The following is an 18,306-nucleotide window of genomic DNA, read 5'->3' as shown; positions in this document are numbered from 1 at the left end:
CCCAGGAGCTTGTGAAATGGCTTTTCCATCACAAACTACTCTTTCCTTCTAGGTTCCTTGCTTCAGAGACTCCTGCGACCTGGAAATCGCATTTCTTCCTTTTCTGTACACGTCGTGATGATGGAGGTCACAACTCATCTAAATTGGTACTCTTGATATCTCAGCGATCAGACGGACTAATTTGTTAAACAAATGAGTTCTTTAGAAGTTTTTAGAAAACAGCGGAGATACCAAATTGCTTAGAGTAGATTTAGTTTTAGTACTGTGTGTGTTTTCATTGTATTTGGTTGAGCCGTATGAAATTGCTGATATTTGACCAGACGTGGCAGTCTCCTTGGGGCCGCCTACCGCTCCAGATCTTTGAGACTTGACGCCGGGTATGGTCCGACTACTGGCTTCCTGTTAGTCCGAATAGTCGGGTAACGCCTCTCCGGTTTTCTCTTTATCGTGGGTGACTTACATACATAGATAACTTGTCAGATTATTTAAAGAGTTCTTTTCATGCAACCAGGGGCTTAGTGAATGATTTCACACTCGACAGGAAGACCTGGAATCGGCCCAGGATCAGATTGTCATTTTTCAGAAAAATCGTCTGGCATTTTAGTTGTGATTTGGGGGCCAGCAAGCTCCATGGGTGAGCCTCTCCTGGCAAGCCTCCACGCTTGAGGCTCCCCACCACCCCCGCCACCCCTGTGCTCCATTATGCAAGATGGCCTTGACGTTCCTTTCCGTGTGCCTTCTCACTCTTACTCTTGGGAAGACTCTGATTCATTTCAACAAATAGCGATCGCATGTTTACCACGTGGCAGACGCAGAGCTAAGAGCTTGAGGAATGGGTACACGGACGAGATGTGCTCCCTGACTGCAAGGAGCTTTTCATCTGCTTGGAGAAGGGGGTGCATGTGGCTGTGACATTGACTTCCCGTTGAGCTTTACCCTGGTTGCATAGACTGAATGCCTTCTGCGTCAGGTTGCAAATCCTGGGGAGTGCAGCACAGTATATGCTATAAATAGCATTGCATCTTGACTGCAGATGAACTCAGAGAGAGCGCGTGGGCAGAGAGGGGCATAAAAGGTGGAGCACAATTTGTCTGGGCCTTTGTTTTATGGGAGTGAACTGCTGGGTCCCGGTGTTCTTCGTGTCTGCAAGAGGCAGCCTGTGCGACTTTTGTCTCTGCGGCTGAAGGACTTCCGGTGAGTGTGTCTGTGTGCAAACTTGCATTCTGCCCGTGAGCACGTGTATTCATGCTTAACGGATGTCAGGGCTACGTTTCCCCCAACATATTACACCAAATGTACTTAACAGCAATTAGAATGTTTGCCGCCTGCTGTGTGCAAATCTCCCCAGAAAACAAAACTCTCCTAAATGGCAGTATAAGTAATTCTGAAGATTAAAGCCAGTGATTTGCCGAGTGCTTGGTGTGTTTGCTTCCTGCAAATATCAAGATTAACAAAGAAATTCATTGATCGCATTTTGCCTCCTCGAAGCTTGCCTGTGGGCCGCGGGGAGTACATCACACGTGGCTCTACGATTCAGATGAAGACTTGCTGTTGCTTTCTTTTATGGCCAAGATGCTGATTTAGTGGCATTTCTCTTGGCAAACGGGTCTCAAGAAAACAAATCCGTCTATGTATGTTTTTACAGGAAACGCTGAACCCAGCCCTTCCCCGGTAACCACCTTCTTGATGGGTGTGAAGCAAGCATGACCCATTTACAGGTCTGGAAAGGGCAGCTCAGGTCCCAACTCAAGACCCTCCCCACTCCCTTAGTTGTGTGATGCTGGATGGATCTCAGCCACTCTGGGCAACTGTGCAAACAGGGTCTTTGCTCCAGCTGCGGAAAAGGCCTTGAGCAAGTTGCTCTTCAAATCCCCCTTCCATTTCTCATGTGTGAATTTTCTCAAGAACCAGTAATTTTGGACTGTGGATGATGTGCCGTGGGCTGTGCCAGGCGCTGGGAAACACAGTTGCAATTGTGAGGCGACATCTTTGCTCTCAGAGCAGAGACATCTTCTCTAAACACACATAGCGACCAACGACCAATGCTGGCTGCCATTTTAGGCGGTTTCCTGGGACGGCACTAGCTCCCCCTTCCCTTTTCACCCAGACCTTCCTGCCCCCTCACCCATCTCCCCAGCTTGGAATTATCTGACTTCAAACCTTCCTCTCTCTGTCCCCCTCCCAGGTCCTTCCTGTTTCCCACTCTGCACCCAGAGCAGTTAGGTAACTTGCCCACAGCTAGTAAGTGGCAGACCCAGGATTCAAAGTCAGTTCTTCTCTAAATTTTTAGGGTGCCGAGTGTGATCCATGGACCCTTGGCCTCCTCATCAGCTGGGAGCTTGTTAGAGATATGTGATCCTGGGAACGCCTGGGTGGCTCAGCTGGTTAAGCGTCTGCCTTCGGCTCAGGTCATGATCCCAGGGTCCTGGAATCGAGTCCTGCATCGGGCTCCTTGCTCAGTGGGGAGTCAGCTTCTCCCTCTGCCTGCCACTCCCCCTGCTTGTGCTCTCTCTTGAACCCTCTCTCTGACAAATAAATAAGTAAAATCTTAAAAAACAAAAAGAAATGCGTGATCCCTGACCTCGCTCCAAACCTGCTGAATCACAGTCTGCTCTTTAGCAAGGTTCTCTGGGGGTTCACATAGATGGTCAAGTCAACGAAGCCTGGTCTTGGACCAGCACTATGACCCAGACTCCCAGTAAGCTTCATTCTCACCTTCTGGAGCACCCCCTGAGACATGCTGGATGAGTTCCCACTGCCAGGTGACGTGGATGGTGGTCTTCAAAGGCCTCCACTCGACCATCTCCTGTGTTTCTCCGCTGGCCAGAGCGACCGAGCAGATATGCCGGGGGGCAGAGAGGCTGTCCTGCCCCAGTCTTACCCAGGCCTGAGGACTTTGCTCCATCTAGCATCATTAAAAGCAGCAGAGGCTTGTGGGGAGGGCAGCAGAAACAACTCTATGGGCAGTAGCTTTCAGCCAAGATAAGGAACTGCGGTAACCAGGTTTCCAAAGTTGTCGAATAATTGTGCACAACTACTATGGGGGCAAAGTGCACCGAATCCTGGACAGATGAGTAAGGATTCAGCACTTCGCTTCCACCTGCCATACACATTTTTGTACCCAGCCTGCTTCTCTGCACGCCAACGAGCCCCCTGCCCGTCTAGCATGAGCCAGGACTGGAAGGGTCCACAGGCTACCCAGAGGGGTACACGAGGCCCTTCTGAAGCTCCAGGGTGTGCAGCAGGAAACGTCTGCTCAACATCACTGGGCATCAGCCCAAGAAGTCTCGGCTGCAGATGCCCTTCGACGCCTTTCTTGACATATGTACAAATTTCCCTTGCAGACACTCAGGGGCTGCTTGGAGCTGGCTTTGTCTCCAGAAACCCTGTGATGTTCTACCCTAAGCAAGCCCCATCATTGCCACTATGTTGCATCTTCTGTCATTCCCTGCTGTCCCTGCCATTTACCCGGACACGGAGACTGTGCACGCAGGGACAAGTTACAGAATTCTCGTGTACCACCGCCAGCTTCTGTACCGGGAGCAGTAGACAGGTCAGGAAGACGAATCTTTGGAGCCAGCCTCCTGCTTCAGGGAGGCTCCCCATTCATCAGGACAGAGGAGGCAGCCGAGGGGCACTTTCACGGAGGCTGGGGTCTGCCTCACGCCTGACCTTTGAAGCCAGACCCATTCTCACATCCTGGCTGGCCCAGATACGGAGCTCAGTATTGTGGAAACAGGATGCTAACTCCTGGTCCGAATACTGATTCCCAACTCCTTGAACACAGATGTGGTGGTCCACCTTCCTCCATTCCTGGCATTTTAGACCTTGGTGTTCCTATGCTGTTTTTCCTTTGCAGACTTGTCGTGTCTTGATGAAGCCTACGGCTCCAACCCTCATCCTCAAGGGACTTGGTGCCCTCCACCGTTATCCCACCCCAGCCCATCCCAGCCCCTCTTCTGTGAGGTGTTTGTGCGGGGGAGGAATTCCCAATTTAACATCATTTTGCCAAATAACAGCATTCCTATAAATATTCATTGGAACCAGCGTGCAAAGTAGAAGATTTTATGGAGTATTGCAGACATTTTGCTACATACTTTTTTTTTTTTTTATTAGAACCCATTCGCAATTACTCATGAAGGCAATTTTTAAACACAGACACACAGAGACCCAGAGTCGGGGAGTAAAATGTCTCAGGACGAGAAGAGTTAGATGTGCCAGGACACTCATTTTGAAAAAGTCATTACTTTGCCTGCTAGACCTTAACACGCTTCCCGCCTGCAGTCAGGCCCGCTGCGGAGTAGGAAACAGGATTCTTTAAGGATGTAGGAGCACAGGACCAGAGGGACTCATTTGCTGGGGCTGAATGCCAAGTGAAGATTCCTCTTTTTAAACCTACTTCTCTGCTGTTTCCTTTTCCTCCACTGCCGGGCTTCTGGGAGGAAGTTTTAATTCACTCCATCTCTTCCTTCCTCCACTACTCATTGTACAAAGCGCTATGTTGAAATTTACAGACGTTTCCTATGATTTTCTACCTGCCACATCCAATAGACTTTTTTCAAGTCTTTTTCTAATTTCAAGAGAGTATACAAATAATAGTTGAATGCATTGGTTATGAATTACATAGATGTATATACAGCAAAAAAAAAAAAAAAAAATTCCTTTTAAAGCCCCAGACCTAGACGTCACTCTTCTCAACAAAAGTCACCACTCTTGGCGTCGTGTGTCTGTCTGACATTTGCTTATGCCTGGATGGGCTGGGCATGTTCATTTTTAATTTTGCAGGGTGCTGCTAACTTGTTCTTGAAAGGATTTTGCCCGTTAATACTTCAACCAGCAGTATACAAGGGTTTCGTCTTTCCTCACATTTAATGGGACTGTATAAGATCTGTCTTCAATCTGTTTTGCCAACCCAAAGGATAAAAAAATATACTTTATTCTAGCTCTTGGATGCATTTCTTTGATTACTATAGAGATGGATCATCTTTTCATGTATTTATTGGATATTTTTGTTTCTTTGGATTTCCGAGAGAAACGTGTTAATATCTCTCAGCATGATCGTGAATTTGTCTTTACTTCTTGGATTTTCAATACATTTTGCTTTGCGTGCTTCCAACGTATGCTGTCTGGTGTGTACATTCATGACTATTTAATTGTCCTAAATCATCCCTTTTATCAATAAAAAATATTCCTCTGACCCCAGATCCCTTCATGTTTCTTGCAAAATCACTCGACTTATCTTCTCATTGATTTCCTGCTTCTCTTGCCCCACCTTTTCAAAACTCCTTCCTCACTGCTTTGGAGTATCTTTCTAAAACGTAGGTTCAGTTCTACTGGGTGTTAGCATAGGATGAGTTAGTGAAAAGTATGGGGCCAAGAAGAGTATTAGTGGAAACCCTAAATTCCAATCCCTGGCCAGGGATTTCTCTTCGTATGTGGGGGCTAGGGGATGTTTCCTGCTTGGCTGCCATTGTGATGTGTGGTCTACTGGCCTTGGGTGTAGGCAGAGCCGCCCTTCTGTTGGACTTGTGTTTTGTTTTGTTTGTTTGTTTTTTAAGATTGATTTATTCATTTTAGAGAGAGAGAGGAGGAGCAGAGGCAGAGAGAGACAGAGAGAATCCCTAGCAGACTCCCCACTGAGCACAGAGCCCGACGTGGGGCTCGATCCCAGGACCCTGAGATCATGACCTGAGCCAAAATCAAGAATCAAGACCCTTAACCTGCTGAGCCACCGAGGCGCCCCCTTTGGACATGTTTATTGGTGGTTTCTGGATGGGCACCTCTGAGCTAGCTGGTAAGGGGTGGAGCCGGGTTAGGGTGAGGTCCCCAAATGCCTGAGCCCCCCCCCGGGAAATTGAGAAATTGGATCTGGGAAGTTGCTGTCTTCTTTGCCTGGTCTCACCATCCATTGATGAATCCACAGCTCCTTCTGAGTTTAGTTTCAGAGGTCAGCCCATTCCATCTGGGGCTTTGCCTGTAAGATAAAATGCCTTGTTCATGGTTTTGATGACTTGAACTGAAAAACATCATTTCCTGCCAATAATACGGGGAGCAGTAAGTTTATGGAAGTGATCAAGGAAGTAATTTTTGTTGTGGTGTTTATTCAGGATAGAGTAGAGGGGCCCTGCCAAAGATCCACCTGGAGGACTAGTGGGTAGGCCAGAGCTTTGGGACCTAGGAGAGGAATGGGAGTATCTGAGCCAGCGTGCGTACCTTTGGAACATGTCTCTGTAGAGTCCAGCTTCCCCAGGCCATGTGAGGAGCAGGTGAACTGCCACGGCAAGGAGCTGGGCTTGTGATCTGGGCAGTGTGAAATGAGTGAGCTCCCTGGACTGGAAACTTGTACACCCACATCCTTTTTGAGAGCTTGGAACTCAGCCTCTGAGGTCACATCTTGGCCTGACTTGAAGGGATGCTGTTCTTTGATTTAGACACCTGCCATGTGTTGTCATGCCACTTCCCTGCTCAGTAATCCTTGACCTCATGGCTTTGCACTGCTGGAGGACTGAGTCTCAATTTTATCAACTGCCTTCAGAGCACCTGGTCGACCACTGGTTTCTTTTCCTCATCCCGGACACGCCCCGAAATGCCAATTTCCGTTATGGGGGGTGCACTATGTGTTTTCTGTCCTCTGTGTTTGCATATGCTGTTCATTTTGTTTTGCTCCATGAATTGTTCCCTTCTTCCCCTCTCTTCCTTCACAGGTCCTCACCTGGAAATTATGCTTTATGGCCCAGAGCAAATTGTATCTCCTCTGGGAAACCTTCCCTGGGCAGGCCCCCTGGGAGGCAGAAATCCCAGACCATCCTGAACAAACTTCCCTTGTGACATTTATTATTCCATAATCATAGTTACGATTTACCTATCTTTTTCTCTTTCCAGGGTAATGGTGAGGTTTTTTAAAAGTTTCTGTATCTTCAGCACTTTGCTGGTCCATAATTGATGTCCAATGTGTGCAAATGTCACCATTAAGCTATTGTTTCCAGGTAATATAGATACATTTGTCCCAGGGTATGTTAAATATAAAAGAACAGGGGTTTTTTTAAATTTAATTTTATTGTTTTTAAGTAGGCTCTGTGCCCAGCGTGGGGCCGAACACAGGGCCTAAACTCATGACCCTGAGAATAAGCTGAGGTCATGAGTTGGACGCTTAACAGACTGAGCCATCCAGACTCCCCAAGAACAGGTTTTTTAGAGGGACACAAGATCCATGTTTAAAACTGAGGGATAGACACTGTCTTCCATCCATCATAAAATATTTGGAATTACATAAAATCACCATCCTCAACCAGGAGAGCTTCTTCTCTAGTGATCTGATGTGGCATCTTCAAACAGGTATCCTGGGAGGGGATTCAGTCTTCCTGTGATTCTAGGGTTTTCATTAAATCCTTAGGATTCCAGAACTGTACATTCCCCATAACCTCTTTATGCCACAAGTGACTAGAATGTCTCTTCTCTATTTTACTTATTAATGTATTTTACAAATATTTATTGAGCATTCGGGATGAACCCTGCCTGAGTGCTGGAGATGTATCAGCCAAAGAGATGTGGTCCCTGACCTCATGAAACTTACTGGCCAGTGATGGGAAGGGTACCTGTTGGGGCCATCAGCTGCATGGACAGATTTATTATTACCGCCGTGCCTCATGTGTCTGCTACCATTTCTATACCTCCCTCTCCAGCCGAAGAGATGAGAAATCAAGTCTGGAAGTCTCCCAAGTTAGTGTGAGATCTTACCTGTGGAATTTTATAAAGGAAGGCATCACCTGGAGGGAGGTTGAAAAGAATGAAAATTGCATGTAATTAACATGTCTGAGGGATGGTACAAGTGACTGGGAACATTCTACAGGACATTGAGAAACCAGTAGGAATGGCGTTTAAAGAGGATTGAAGTTTGCTTTCATGCCGTTCTACTCAAGAGCAGAAGTATATCCTAGCGCGGAAGTCACTAGGTCATTTCATCGGTAGTTATTAATGGGTAGACTAGATGCCTGGCAGGCTCAGTGGGATGGTTCAGTTTCTTTGTAAGAGGCCCAGGCTTGGGATCACATCTCATGCAGCATTTATTATCATTGTAAATGGGCAGTTCCCCTAACCTTAAGAAATTGGCATAGAGCTGGAGCTAACCCCATAATTTAAACAAAATTACAGTTATTTTATGTTTAAGTTTCTCATGCCCTTTCAAAGCAACATGTTCACTAACAGGAAGGTCTACAATTGCGGTGATTGGTTTTATGTTTATTATACCTTTAGAATAGAAACCCTTTATTACATAAGGCCATCTTGGAACAGCTCCTAGGGAGAGAAAAAAGGTGGAGGTCTATTTCAGTGGTGGGTATGCTTGCTTTGTAGAACGGATAACCTGTGCGATCAGGTCTTACTTTTCCCTCATCTGCATTAGAAAAGGTAGAGTAGTGGTGATTTGGTCTTGACTCAGAATTCTCTCTGTGGCGTCAGGGGACGACATGGGGTGTTTCTTATTCATGCCGATGTCACACCCCTATGAAAATCTGAGAGCTTGTAGTCAGGCATTGCGGTTCCCTTTCATTTTGCAATATGGTTCTGTCATTCATGTATTAGTCGAAACTGATGTGTTTTTCTGTTATATTTGCTCACTATAAAAAAATAACAGAAAAGGTACAAAGAAGCAAGAAAAAGCTATTCATAATTCCACCACATTGAGGCAAAATGACATCTCATTATTGTTTGAATCTTTTTTATTACTAGTGATGGTCCACTTATTTTCATGTTTGTTATTTGTTTCTTTTCTCTGAATTGTGTTCACGTTTTTTGTTTATTTATCTGTGTTGTTTGGGTTCTCATTATCTTTTCTCCTTGTAATTACTCTAAGGTTTTTTTTGGTTTTTGTTTTTTTGTGGTTTTTTTTTTTTTTTTTTTTTTTTTTGCAGTTTGCTGTTTTAATTTTATTATTTTTCTGATCGGAGGTTTACAATATGATCAAACTATTGAAGATTCTTCAATATCCAGAGTTTGTATGAATATTCCCATACATTTTATGTGACTTTCCTTACATTCTGAGTTCTACATTCAGCCATTTTGTCTATCTAAGATTTCCTTTTAGGGGCGCTTGGCTGGCATGCGGCTGTTGATTTGGGGGTTGTAAGTTCGCGCCCCACGTTGGATGGAGAGATTACTTAAATAAGTAACTAAACTTGAAAAAAAATAAAGTAAAATTGAGTGTGCAGGGGAGACTCTCACTGTTTCACCCAATAAAGCGGTCCCAACACCGTTTATTGAGTGATTTTTGCCTTATTGGTTTGTGGAACCTTCTTGGCATAAATTCCGCAAGATCAAATCTGTTTCTAGAATCTTCTGTTTCACGTGTCTGTCATCTCTTTCTTGATTAGATGATGGTCACTTCATGTTGGATTTTAACATAATGTATGTCTTTGGGTTTCCTTGATGTCCTTTTCCCCTCAACAGTTTTGTTATTTATTCCTCCCTGTTTATTCTTTCTGGTCAATGTGGGAAATATTTGGCAAGTGCTAAAATTCTTTCTGTAGAAATCCTTGAAAAAGGAACATTTATAGTATTTTTAACTTATGAAAGTAATGCATGTTTGATATAGAACACTGGAGACTACAGTTAAATATAAAGAGTGAGCATGTTAAAAAAGAGAATTCCACCAAGTAAATTAGAATATCTAACTGGCTTTATTAAGCAGTTTGTGAATCGGGCAGCATCTCATCTAGCAAATGGGGGAGGGTCCTCCAGGGGACTTGTGCAAAATGGAAGGTTTTTATAGGAAGGAGGGTGGGGTGAGAAGTTCTTAGCAAAAGGTACAGGTCACCTTCCCTGAGTGGGGAGGGCTGGGGATCTTATTAGGTGGATTGCCTCATTTTACTCTGAAGGGTGGAGAAGGGCTCCTGTGACACGTGACTTCATCAGTCCCAACCAGAAAATTCCTGACTGACAAGTCAAGACGACATTTCTGGGGAAGGCTGAAACTGCTGTGAGGTTAAGATAGTAAGCCCCAGTTTGGTGACCTGGCCCAGCACAAGTGACTGCTTGGTCATGCCTGTGGCTTCGTAGAACAAACAGAAGCCATCCCAAATCCCTCCATGCAGATCCTCCTTGGGAAATCATTTCTTTTTTCAGAGGTGAAGACAAGAGGCTTTGGAGTCAGGTAGATCTGGGTTTCAAGGCTGGCTCTGCGTTCATACCACTTGCTTGCCGTTGGGCTGGTGACTCTGAGCCTCAGGTTTCTCATCAGTACAATGGGTGCACCAGCATTACGGGCTCACTGTGAAAAGTAACGAGATAACGTAGACACTGTATGGTTGGCACAGCGCGTGGACTGCAAAGGCTGGGCTCACACATGCATGTGTGTGTTTTGTGAGGGGGGGGGACTGTCACCTTTTTACCGCTCATCTTCCACCCCCATCTGGGACCAGAGGGCTAGCCTCGGCTTCTCGGGTGATGGCCAAGGGCACAAGAAGCCTCCAGGCTCGTACATGGAGCGGGCAGGATCCTTCCGCCTTGTTCTGATTGTCAAAGCAAATCATGTGGCTGTGCCCCGATCCCACATTGTGGGGAAATAGACTTTGCCTCCTTCGTGAGAAAAACCTGGAAGTCACGTGGGGCTGCATACACTGAGGGGTGAAGGATTGATGCGTTTTGCCACACGGTACAGTCTGCTAACAGCTCCGGCAGGTCAGGGTGGGGGGGAGGTGTTTGCAGATTGAGTGAGATAGGCAGGGCCAGGTTACAGGGGGGCGGAGGGGCTGGTGTGTCAGATTTGACTGGGACTGGGGAGGGCCTGCCCTCGGGGAAGACTTTCTGGGTGAAGGACGAGAGTACCAAGGACAGAGGGATGGCCCAGATGCGGGAATGAACAGAAGTGTTTTCAGGGTCAGCGTCCCCGGGCTTGAAGGCCAGTTCGGCCAGAGCCTTGAAAGGAAAAGCAGCCGGTTTGGTATTATGTTTCTCATTGCTGGGCTGAAGTTCTAGAAGATGACCTTTAGCCCCAGATTGGAGCTCTGTGAGGGGCTGAGGGCGGGGGAGTGATGGTTTGGCTGAGAGCAGAGCATTTTAGATCTTTCCATCTCTCTGAGGAATCCGATTGACCACAGTCTGGATCTGCTGGTCTTTGGAACAAGACTACGTATTATTTCCAGTTTGCATCATTTCCTCGTGTATTTTGGCCCTCAAGAAAGCAATCGGGGCGTCTCCCTTCACGGCGCTCCCCTTCGGAAGGTTATGGGATAGATACCATATGTGAAAAACTTGGGCAGCATTTCCTGGGCCTTAGGTAGACAGGTTTCCTGAGCTCTGGCCTGAAACCGTCAGCATTAATTTACCCTTAATTGCTTTTAGAGATTCTGTTCCTGAGCCATTGCTTAATGAATCTCTGGGGTTTTTCTTTTCTTTTTCGGTCCGCATCAGTTGACTATAGCAAGATAAGCTTCTTTGTAGCCAGATAGATCCGTCTGCTGAGCTGAGAATCTGAGCGATGCCCCTCCCTTGCTTCCACCAGCCCCCGGCCTCCTGGGTGTGGTTCCTCGCCTCCCTTCCAGAAAAACCAGGCCGCACAAAGCAGGGAACTGTGGTCAGGGTTGGGGGTTAGAGAAGGTGAATCAACCAGTGAATCAACCCTTTTCACTTAAAAAAAAAAAACCTTCTGAAGATAGAGAGACACAGGTAGGGGTTTGCCTGTGTCCCGATCTCGAACTACACCTTGAAACTGGCCTAGCCGCCACCTGGCCAAGGAGAGCGGAGGCGCGTGGATTTTCTAGCTAAGGACAATTCTTTGGAAAAGCATCTCTTCAGGACTCAGAGAAAGAGACTTCCCAGGAAGCCGTGGAGGGAGAATGCACGTTTTGCCATATCAAGCCAGTAGGTAATCAGCTCAAAGATCAAAAACGGCTTGGGGAATATTCCAAAGTAAATGTTTGTAGGAACTCGGCTGGCAGGGGAGGCCTGGAGGCTTGTTGATCCTTCGGTGCTTGAAAAGGGGGCGTGGGCCTGGCTGGCACGGGGGTGTGCCCAGGGCGTGGGCCTGGCTGGCACAGGGGTGTGCCCAGGGCGTGGGGCTGGCTGGCACGGGGGTGTGCCCAGGGCGTGGGGCTGCACACCGACAACCGCGCCCGCTGGCCCCCCTCCCGCCAGGCTTCTGCGGAAAGCCACCGAGAGGTATGAAACAACAAATCCTCCCACAGCACAACATCTTACATTGAATTTCGGGGGCTTTGTGGACCTTCATGGGGTCCTTTGTGGGCTTTGTGGACCCCGAGACAGGAAGCCGTGCCAAGCACGGAGCGGGCTGCACGGTGATTCGTGAAAATTGCCCCGGTCCCACTGATAGGCAGGACGCATGGGAACTGAAATGCTGAAGCATGCACTTGTCTCAGAGACTGCTCTGTGCAGGAACTGAGCTAATGAGGTGTGGCGCTGCTTCCCGGACGAGCGCAGAGCTCAACTCGAGGAAATTAAACCACTCAGCAAAGTGTGCCTTCTCCCTCGTAATGAGAAGTCCAGCCGAGGGGCCTTCTACGTCTCCGCTGCTCAGCCCCACATCTTGTTTTGCAAGGCTTGCTGTTGCTAAAAATGATACCGCTCTTGCCTTGGATTCCGGGAGAGGCTTGATGAGAGCAGAAAGAAAGGGGCTGTCGGCCTGGTTCATGCACCTGATCCAAACAGGCTTTCGGGATTTGAGTTCTGATTAGTAAAACAAAGGAGACAGCAGGCCGTGGAGTCCAGGATGGGATCTTTTTTAAGTGTTGAGGTGCCATCACTGATGTTATAATTCGGGAGGAGATAAGTTATGCCTTTGATCATAAAAAGAGCAGAGAGAAGAAACAGGGAAGGTAGGAGGGTTTTCATTTGTTCGTGCAGTAACCATTTCTCTGCCAGGCACGGTGCTGGGCTCTGGGGAGACAAAAGGAAGACACCCCCCCTCCCCGCCCACCGGCTGCCCCAAAGTGGGAGAGAAGGGAGTGAAGGGTCTCTGATGGCAGCTTGCAGAGGGGGAGAGAGCGGCAGAGGACGGGGCCTGACACCGGGCTGGGGGCCCCGGGGATGTGCCTGGGGCTGGGGCTGGACAGATACGGGCGTGTTGGACAGAAGGAAGGACACTTTAGGCAGAGAGGATAGAGTGTGAATTGAGAGAGGGCATTCCTCATTCTGGGAAGTACAGTGGTTTTAAGTAGTTGGAGGAAGGGGGGGTGAGATGAGGTTGGAGGGATGAGCTGGGGTGGAACTGGGTACCAAGCAAAGGAGTTTGAGCCTGACTCTGAAAGCACTGGAGAGGCAAGGAGATCGTTAAGGAAGAAGAGTGCCGTGATCCCATTTGCATTTTACGAAGATCATGCCTGGTTGGCTCATTGAGTGGAGCATGCAACTCTTGATCTCAGGGTTGTGAGTTCGAGTCCCACGTTGGGTGTAGAGGTTACTTAAAAATATAATATTGAGAAGAAAAAAAGAAAGAGGGAAAGGAAGGAAGGATGAATTGAAAGAAAGAAAGAAAGAAAGAAAGAAAGAAAGAAAGAAAGAAAGAGAAAGGGAGGAAGGGAAGAAGGAAGAGCTAGATCATGCTGGTCACAGTGCAGTGGATAGAATGAGATTGAGTTGCAGAGGGGCAGGCTGGATGAAGGGTGCCAGCAGGTGGCTTTTGTTGTCATTCAGGTGGGAAGTGATGGGAGGAGGAGTTAGGGCAGTACAAATGGGGGGAGGGGGAGTGTCATAAAGAGATCCTAAAGATGGCAGAATCTTCAGGATTTGGTGACCGACCGGACATGGTGCATGTGTCATGATTGTAGCTTGATGCCTGCAAAGAGAGCATGGGGTGCCCTGCAATGAATACAGGAAGGCACAGCCGAGCAGGGGGCAATTTTAGGCATGCTGAATTTGTGGGGCTTATGAAACATCCAGGGGCAGATGTCCCATGGGACGTTGATGCCTGAAGGAAGGTCCAGGTGAGTCACGCGGGTTTGGAAGTTGCCAGCATGACAGTGGGAACCATAGATTTGGGTGAGGTCACTCAGTTAGACCAGCAGAGGGCGGAGAGGGAGCCTTGAGGAATTCGAGGATTTGGAGGACTAGCAGGAAGGGCAACCCAGGAAACGGAACAGGTGGCCAGGGCAGATGATGGGGGAGAAAGAGCGGAGGCAGGGTTCAGGAACCCCGAATGCGCAGGCATCCGAGAGTAGATCGCGTTTTATAAGGAGAGGCAACAGTATTAACTCCTGCAGAAATGATGCTCGACCAAGGTCGGGTTGGAAAGTTTCCCTCAGTTCTGGCCACGTGGATGTCACTGGAAACTAACCAGCACAGTTTTCCTGGAATAGGGTAACCTGAAGCCAAAGGCAAGTGGACTGAGGACCTGGATGGGGGCTGGAGGAGGGAGGCAAGGAGAAAGACAGTAACCAAGGCTGTGGGAGGGGCATTTTTTTATTTAAATGACAGAAACCAGAGACCCTGGGGGTGTCTGACTTCCTGACTCTGCTTCCTTCCAGGGAGGACGGACAGACAGAGGGCAGGGTTTGGAGGTCCAAATGTTTGCAGGCGGCCAGCGGGACTAGTTCTCACGTTTCTACCTGCAGAGGAACCACTGTGGAGCTTGATGGGGATTCTGGGTCGGGGGTCTGCCTGATTGCCAGGCAATGCTGATGCGGATGCCACGACCACTTTTGGAAATTCTTGCTGATGGCCTTGATTTCTTCTGTGGAGTAGGAGGCATGTTTCCCTGCCAGAGGGAGACTGGCCAGGGGAAAGTGGTAAAGCAGAGGGCAGTGGGTGGGGTGGGGGCTCCTCTGAGGGCCCCGTGGAGACTGGAAACCTGGGATTTGCCTTGTCATCAGCTGTAGATGTGAGACTCTGTCTCTTTATCTGTCTCTGTCGTCTATTATATTTATATTTCTAGATAGATGTAGATAGATCCATAGGAAGAGAGAGGGAGAGCTAAAGAGAGATTTATTTCAAAGAATTTGGCATCTGTAACTGTGGAGGCTGGCTGGCATGTCCAGACTCTGCAGGGCTCACCCACAGCTTGGAGACCCAGGGAGGAACTCATGTTGCAGCTAGAATCTGAAGGAGGTCTGCTGGTGGAATTCCCTCTTCTTTGGGAGTCCTCAGTCTTCTTTCTCTTAAAACCTTCAACTGATTGGATGAGGCCCACCCACTTTATGGAGGGTCATCTGCTTTAACCCAAGCTTACTGATCTAAATGTTCATCTCATCTTAAAAAAAAAAAAAGTACTTTCAGGGGATCTGGGTGGTGGCTCAGTCAGTTAAGCATCCGACTCTTGGTTTCAGAAGACTCAGGTCCTGATCTCATGGGTCATGAGATTGAGCCCCATGGCAGGCTCCACGTTCAGTGGGAGTCTGCTTGGATAGTCTCTCCCTCTGCCCCTTCCCCTGCTCATGCTCCCTCATGCTCTCTCTCTCTCTCAAATAAATAAGTACATCTTTAAAAATAATAAAATAGAAAAGTACTTTCAGAAACATCGAGAATGATCTTTGACCAGAATGCCATGCGCTAGCCACGTTGACGCATGAAATTAAGCATCACAGTCAGTTAGACTTGCTTTGGGATCTGACTTCATAGTCTGACCCCCCATCCACAGGGAGCCAGAGAGAGAAGGGAACAGTTTGTCTCCTTGCTGGAGAAAGAGTGAAGTGGATGTCGGTGTCCCGTAGAAAGCGTGTGGAATCTTCGGGAGTTTTGTGTCAGTTGGCAGGTGTAGTATTCAGGGCCATTTCCGGGCTCGGGAGCGTGGGCACATTTGCAATAGGGCTTCCAAGGACGAGGCCCATTTCTGTTTCCGGTTGAGCATAACCCATGGCGTGGCTGGTATGGCTTGAGCTGGCACTCACCAGCCGCATCTTCGTGGCCTTTGGTGCTTGTAGGCTCGTGGCATTCAGGCAGCGGCGAGGGGTGACTGTGTGACACACTTGCTTTTCCTTCCTGATCCCTTGTATCTGGCCGCTGGACACCACCGTTTGGAGAATGAATCCCACGGCTAAGTGGCTGGGCCACACCACTGCTTTCGTGGGGATGGGGCCCTTTTGCCTTTCAGTTTGCGATGGTCGGGTATACTTAAAGCGTGTCTGCGGTGGGTAAGTGCGGTGTGGCCGTCCAGGTCAGGGGAGCGGGCGTGCCCGTTCTGGAAGTACAGGGGATGGTGGCACCATGGGGGGGAGGGGCATTCCAGGTTTGCTCTCATACGTAAAGCACATTCCGAATTTGGAAGGGAGCCACTCACGGACCTGGACCCTCCATTTTGGAGTGGATTTGATGTCGTGTGGATGTGACGGTGGGGGGCAGGCAGCCCCAGAAGGAGCCCTCCCCTCCCACCTCTGCCCACAGCCGTGGAAGGAGTGGATGTGAAGATGTGTCTGCCCCACGCCTGTCACGTCCTCGAGTGTTTTCTCCTTGGAGCGTGGCTGCGCTTAGGGTCAAGGTGGTGTTTTCTGACTCAAACAACCGATTCTGTTTGACTCCCCACACTTCCTCCTTCTCATTTCGCTCCATGCTGCTGGCGCGGGTTGTAAAGAACCCTGATGAATGGACCTCATGACCTCTTGCGTGTTTTTGGTGCACTTTGAAAATGAAAACGAATCAGCCTGGTAGGAATTTGCAGAGCCTGACGTGAGTCTGTGGTTCCAAGACTTGGCTCTTTCCTGCGCCATCTCTGAACAAGCTTAGATGGGTTTCTTCTGGAAGGCCCTGGAAGAGAAAAAGAAGGGGACCCTAGTGCCTCTGTGTGGTCAGAAGGGCTCCTACTGCCTGCCCCTCCCTCTGTTCTTGACCGTGGTGGTCTGAGCCATTGAACCCTCTTTCAAGTCAAGTTCATGGCTCCTCTTCCCTGTCCTCCTAACCCAGCTCAGTCCGTCTGTCACATCTGGTGTAGGGACAGCCATTTGGCACTTAGCGTTGACTGTGTTGCATTACAAGCTGCCTTTTATAAATGTTGAATGTATTTTTGCGGCAAAACCCAGGACTCTTAGTTACCAGCAGCAGTATCAGAACCTGGGTAATGTTGAGTAATCTGTCCCCTTACAGGGGTGGGCGACACTGGGCAGAGACCGAGGGGTGTCATTGCACCCAGAGCCAGAGCTGACAGTGGGCAGCCAGGAAGGCTCTGCAGACTGGCCACATGGTGACCGTCCTGCTGAGCTGAGTGACTGCGAGAGATTGGGTAGGCCCTGGAAGGGGAGCCCTCACCTTAGGGCTCCCACCCCCTGCTTTGGTCAGACAGGGGCATCTGGAAGAATCGAATCATCAGATGATAGAGCTCACTTCCAGGCACCTTGCTGCTTTTTAGGCTTGTTGGGTGACTCAGGGCACGTGACTTCTCACTTGTCTGGGCCCCCAGTTTCCTCATCTGTGAAATGGGGTTGATAATACCGCCTACCTCTTAGGCAGGTTGCTGTGAGGATTAAATGAGATAGAACAGTCCGTAGAAGCTTCCAGATGTTTCTGGCACATAGCCTGCACTATGTTAACGTGGGTTATCACCACCATCATCATCGTCGTCGTCATCATCATCATCATCTGCAAGTTCCCTGAGGTTTCCTGGACCACATTGCAGCTAAATTCTTTGACAGCAGTGGGGATGTTTGGAGGCATCTTTTTGTTTCCAGGCTGGCAGACGGGGTCACAAGTGTGACTTGGTACCTCTGATCTGTACCACAGTGGGGTCATATAAGTTGTCTCCTTAAAAGGGGGTCATGGGCAGGGGTCTGCCTGTGACAGGGCACGGCCAGCTCTGTGGGCGTTGTTTTCCTCCCTGCTAGAGGCCCAGCCCTTGACCTTCTTTCGCATCAACTGTGATCCTCTCTAGTGGTTTCTAAGGTGGCTGGTTCTCCCCAGCTCTCCTCTCCTCACTCAGCATCCACAAAGGGGTATAGCGGGCGCTTTTGGTGATAAGTGAAGTCAATGCCAATGGCTCTGGGAGAGGGGGAAGCAGTCGTCACCGTCGGGGAGCTACCAAGTTTAAGGACGTGTCCCGGCATATGGACAGATGGAAAGACAGACATCAGGACAGATGGAAGGTGTCTGAGATCTCACTTGGTTGGTTATTTGTCTCTGCTTTCTTTTCCCCATGAGAACTGCTTGCCAGAGTCTGTTTCCCTGTCAGGCCTCTGCGGAGAGGGCTGGGCTTAAGTTCTTTGTAGTCCCTTCATGTGTTGATTGAAAAATTATCCAGACTTTAAGATAGTTTTCCTGCTAACCATCTTCTTTCAGACACGAGATTGTCTCCTGCTCGCTGACCTTTTACTGAAAGGAAATCTGTGATTTCTGGGACCCAGAGCCCAGCCTGTGTTGCTAGAGGGAGCACACAAA

At 48.6% G+C, this 18,306-nt stretch overlaps 1 protein-coding gene across 3 annotated transcripts in view; it reads left to right on the top strand.

The window, feature by feature from the left end:
• Positions 1-18,306, top strand: part of GALNT17 (polypeptide N-acetylgalactosaminyltransferase 17) — a 434,553-nt gene that overhangs the window by 174,809 nt on the left and 241,438 nt on the right. The window contains exon 2 of one of the 3 annotated variants that reach the window (XM_044390214.3): positions 53-146. The exons of the other annotated variants lie outside the window; for them this stretch is intronic. Within the exon in view, the coding sequence (XP_044246149.1) occupies positions 53-146 (94 nt within the window). The remainder of the gene's footprint in view (positions 1-52; positions 147-18,306) is intronic. 3 annotated transcript variants of the gene reach the window in all.

The sequence above is a fragment of the Ursus arctos genome, unplaced genomic scaffold (assembly GCF_023065955.2).
Source record: "Ursus arctos isolate Adak ecotype North America unplaced genomic scaffold, UrsArc2.0 scaffold_2, whole genome shotgun sequence".
In the NCBI taxonomy this organism is placed as follows: domain Eukaryota; kingdom Metazoa; phylum Chordata; class Mammalia; order Carnivora; family Ursidae; genus Ursus; species Ursus arctos.
This window is presented reverse-complemented; position numbering and strand designations above follow the sequence as displayed.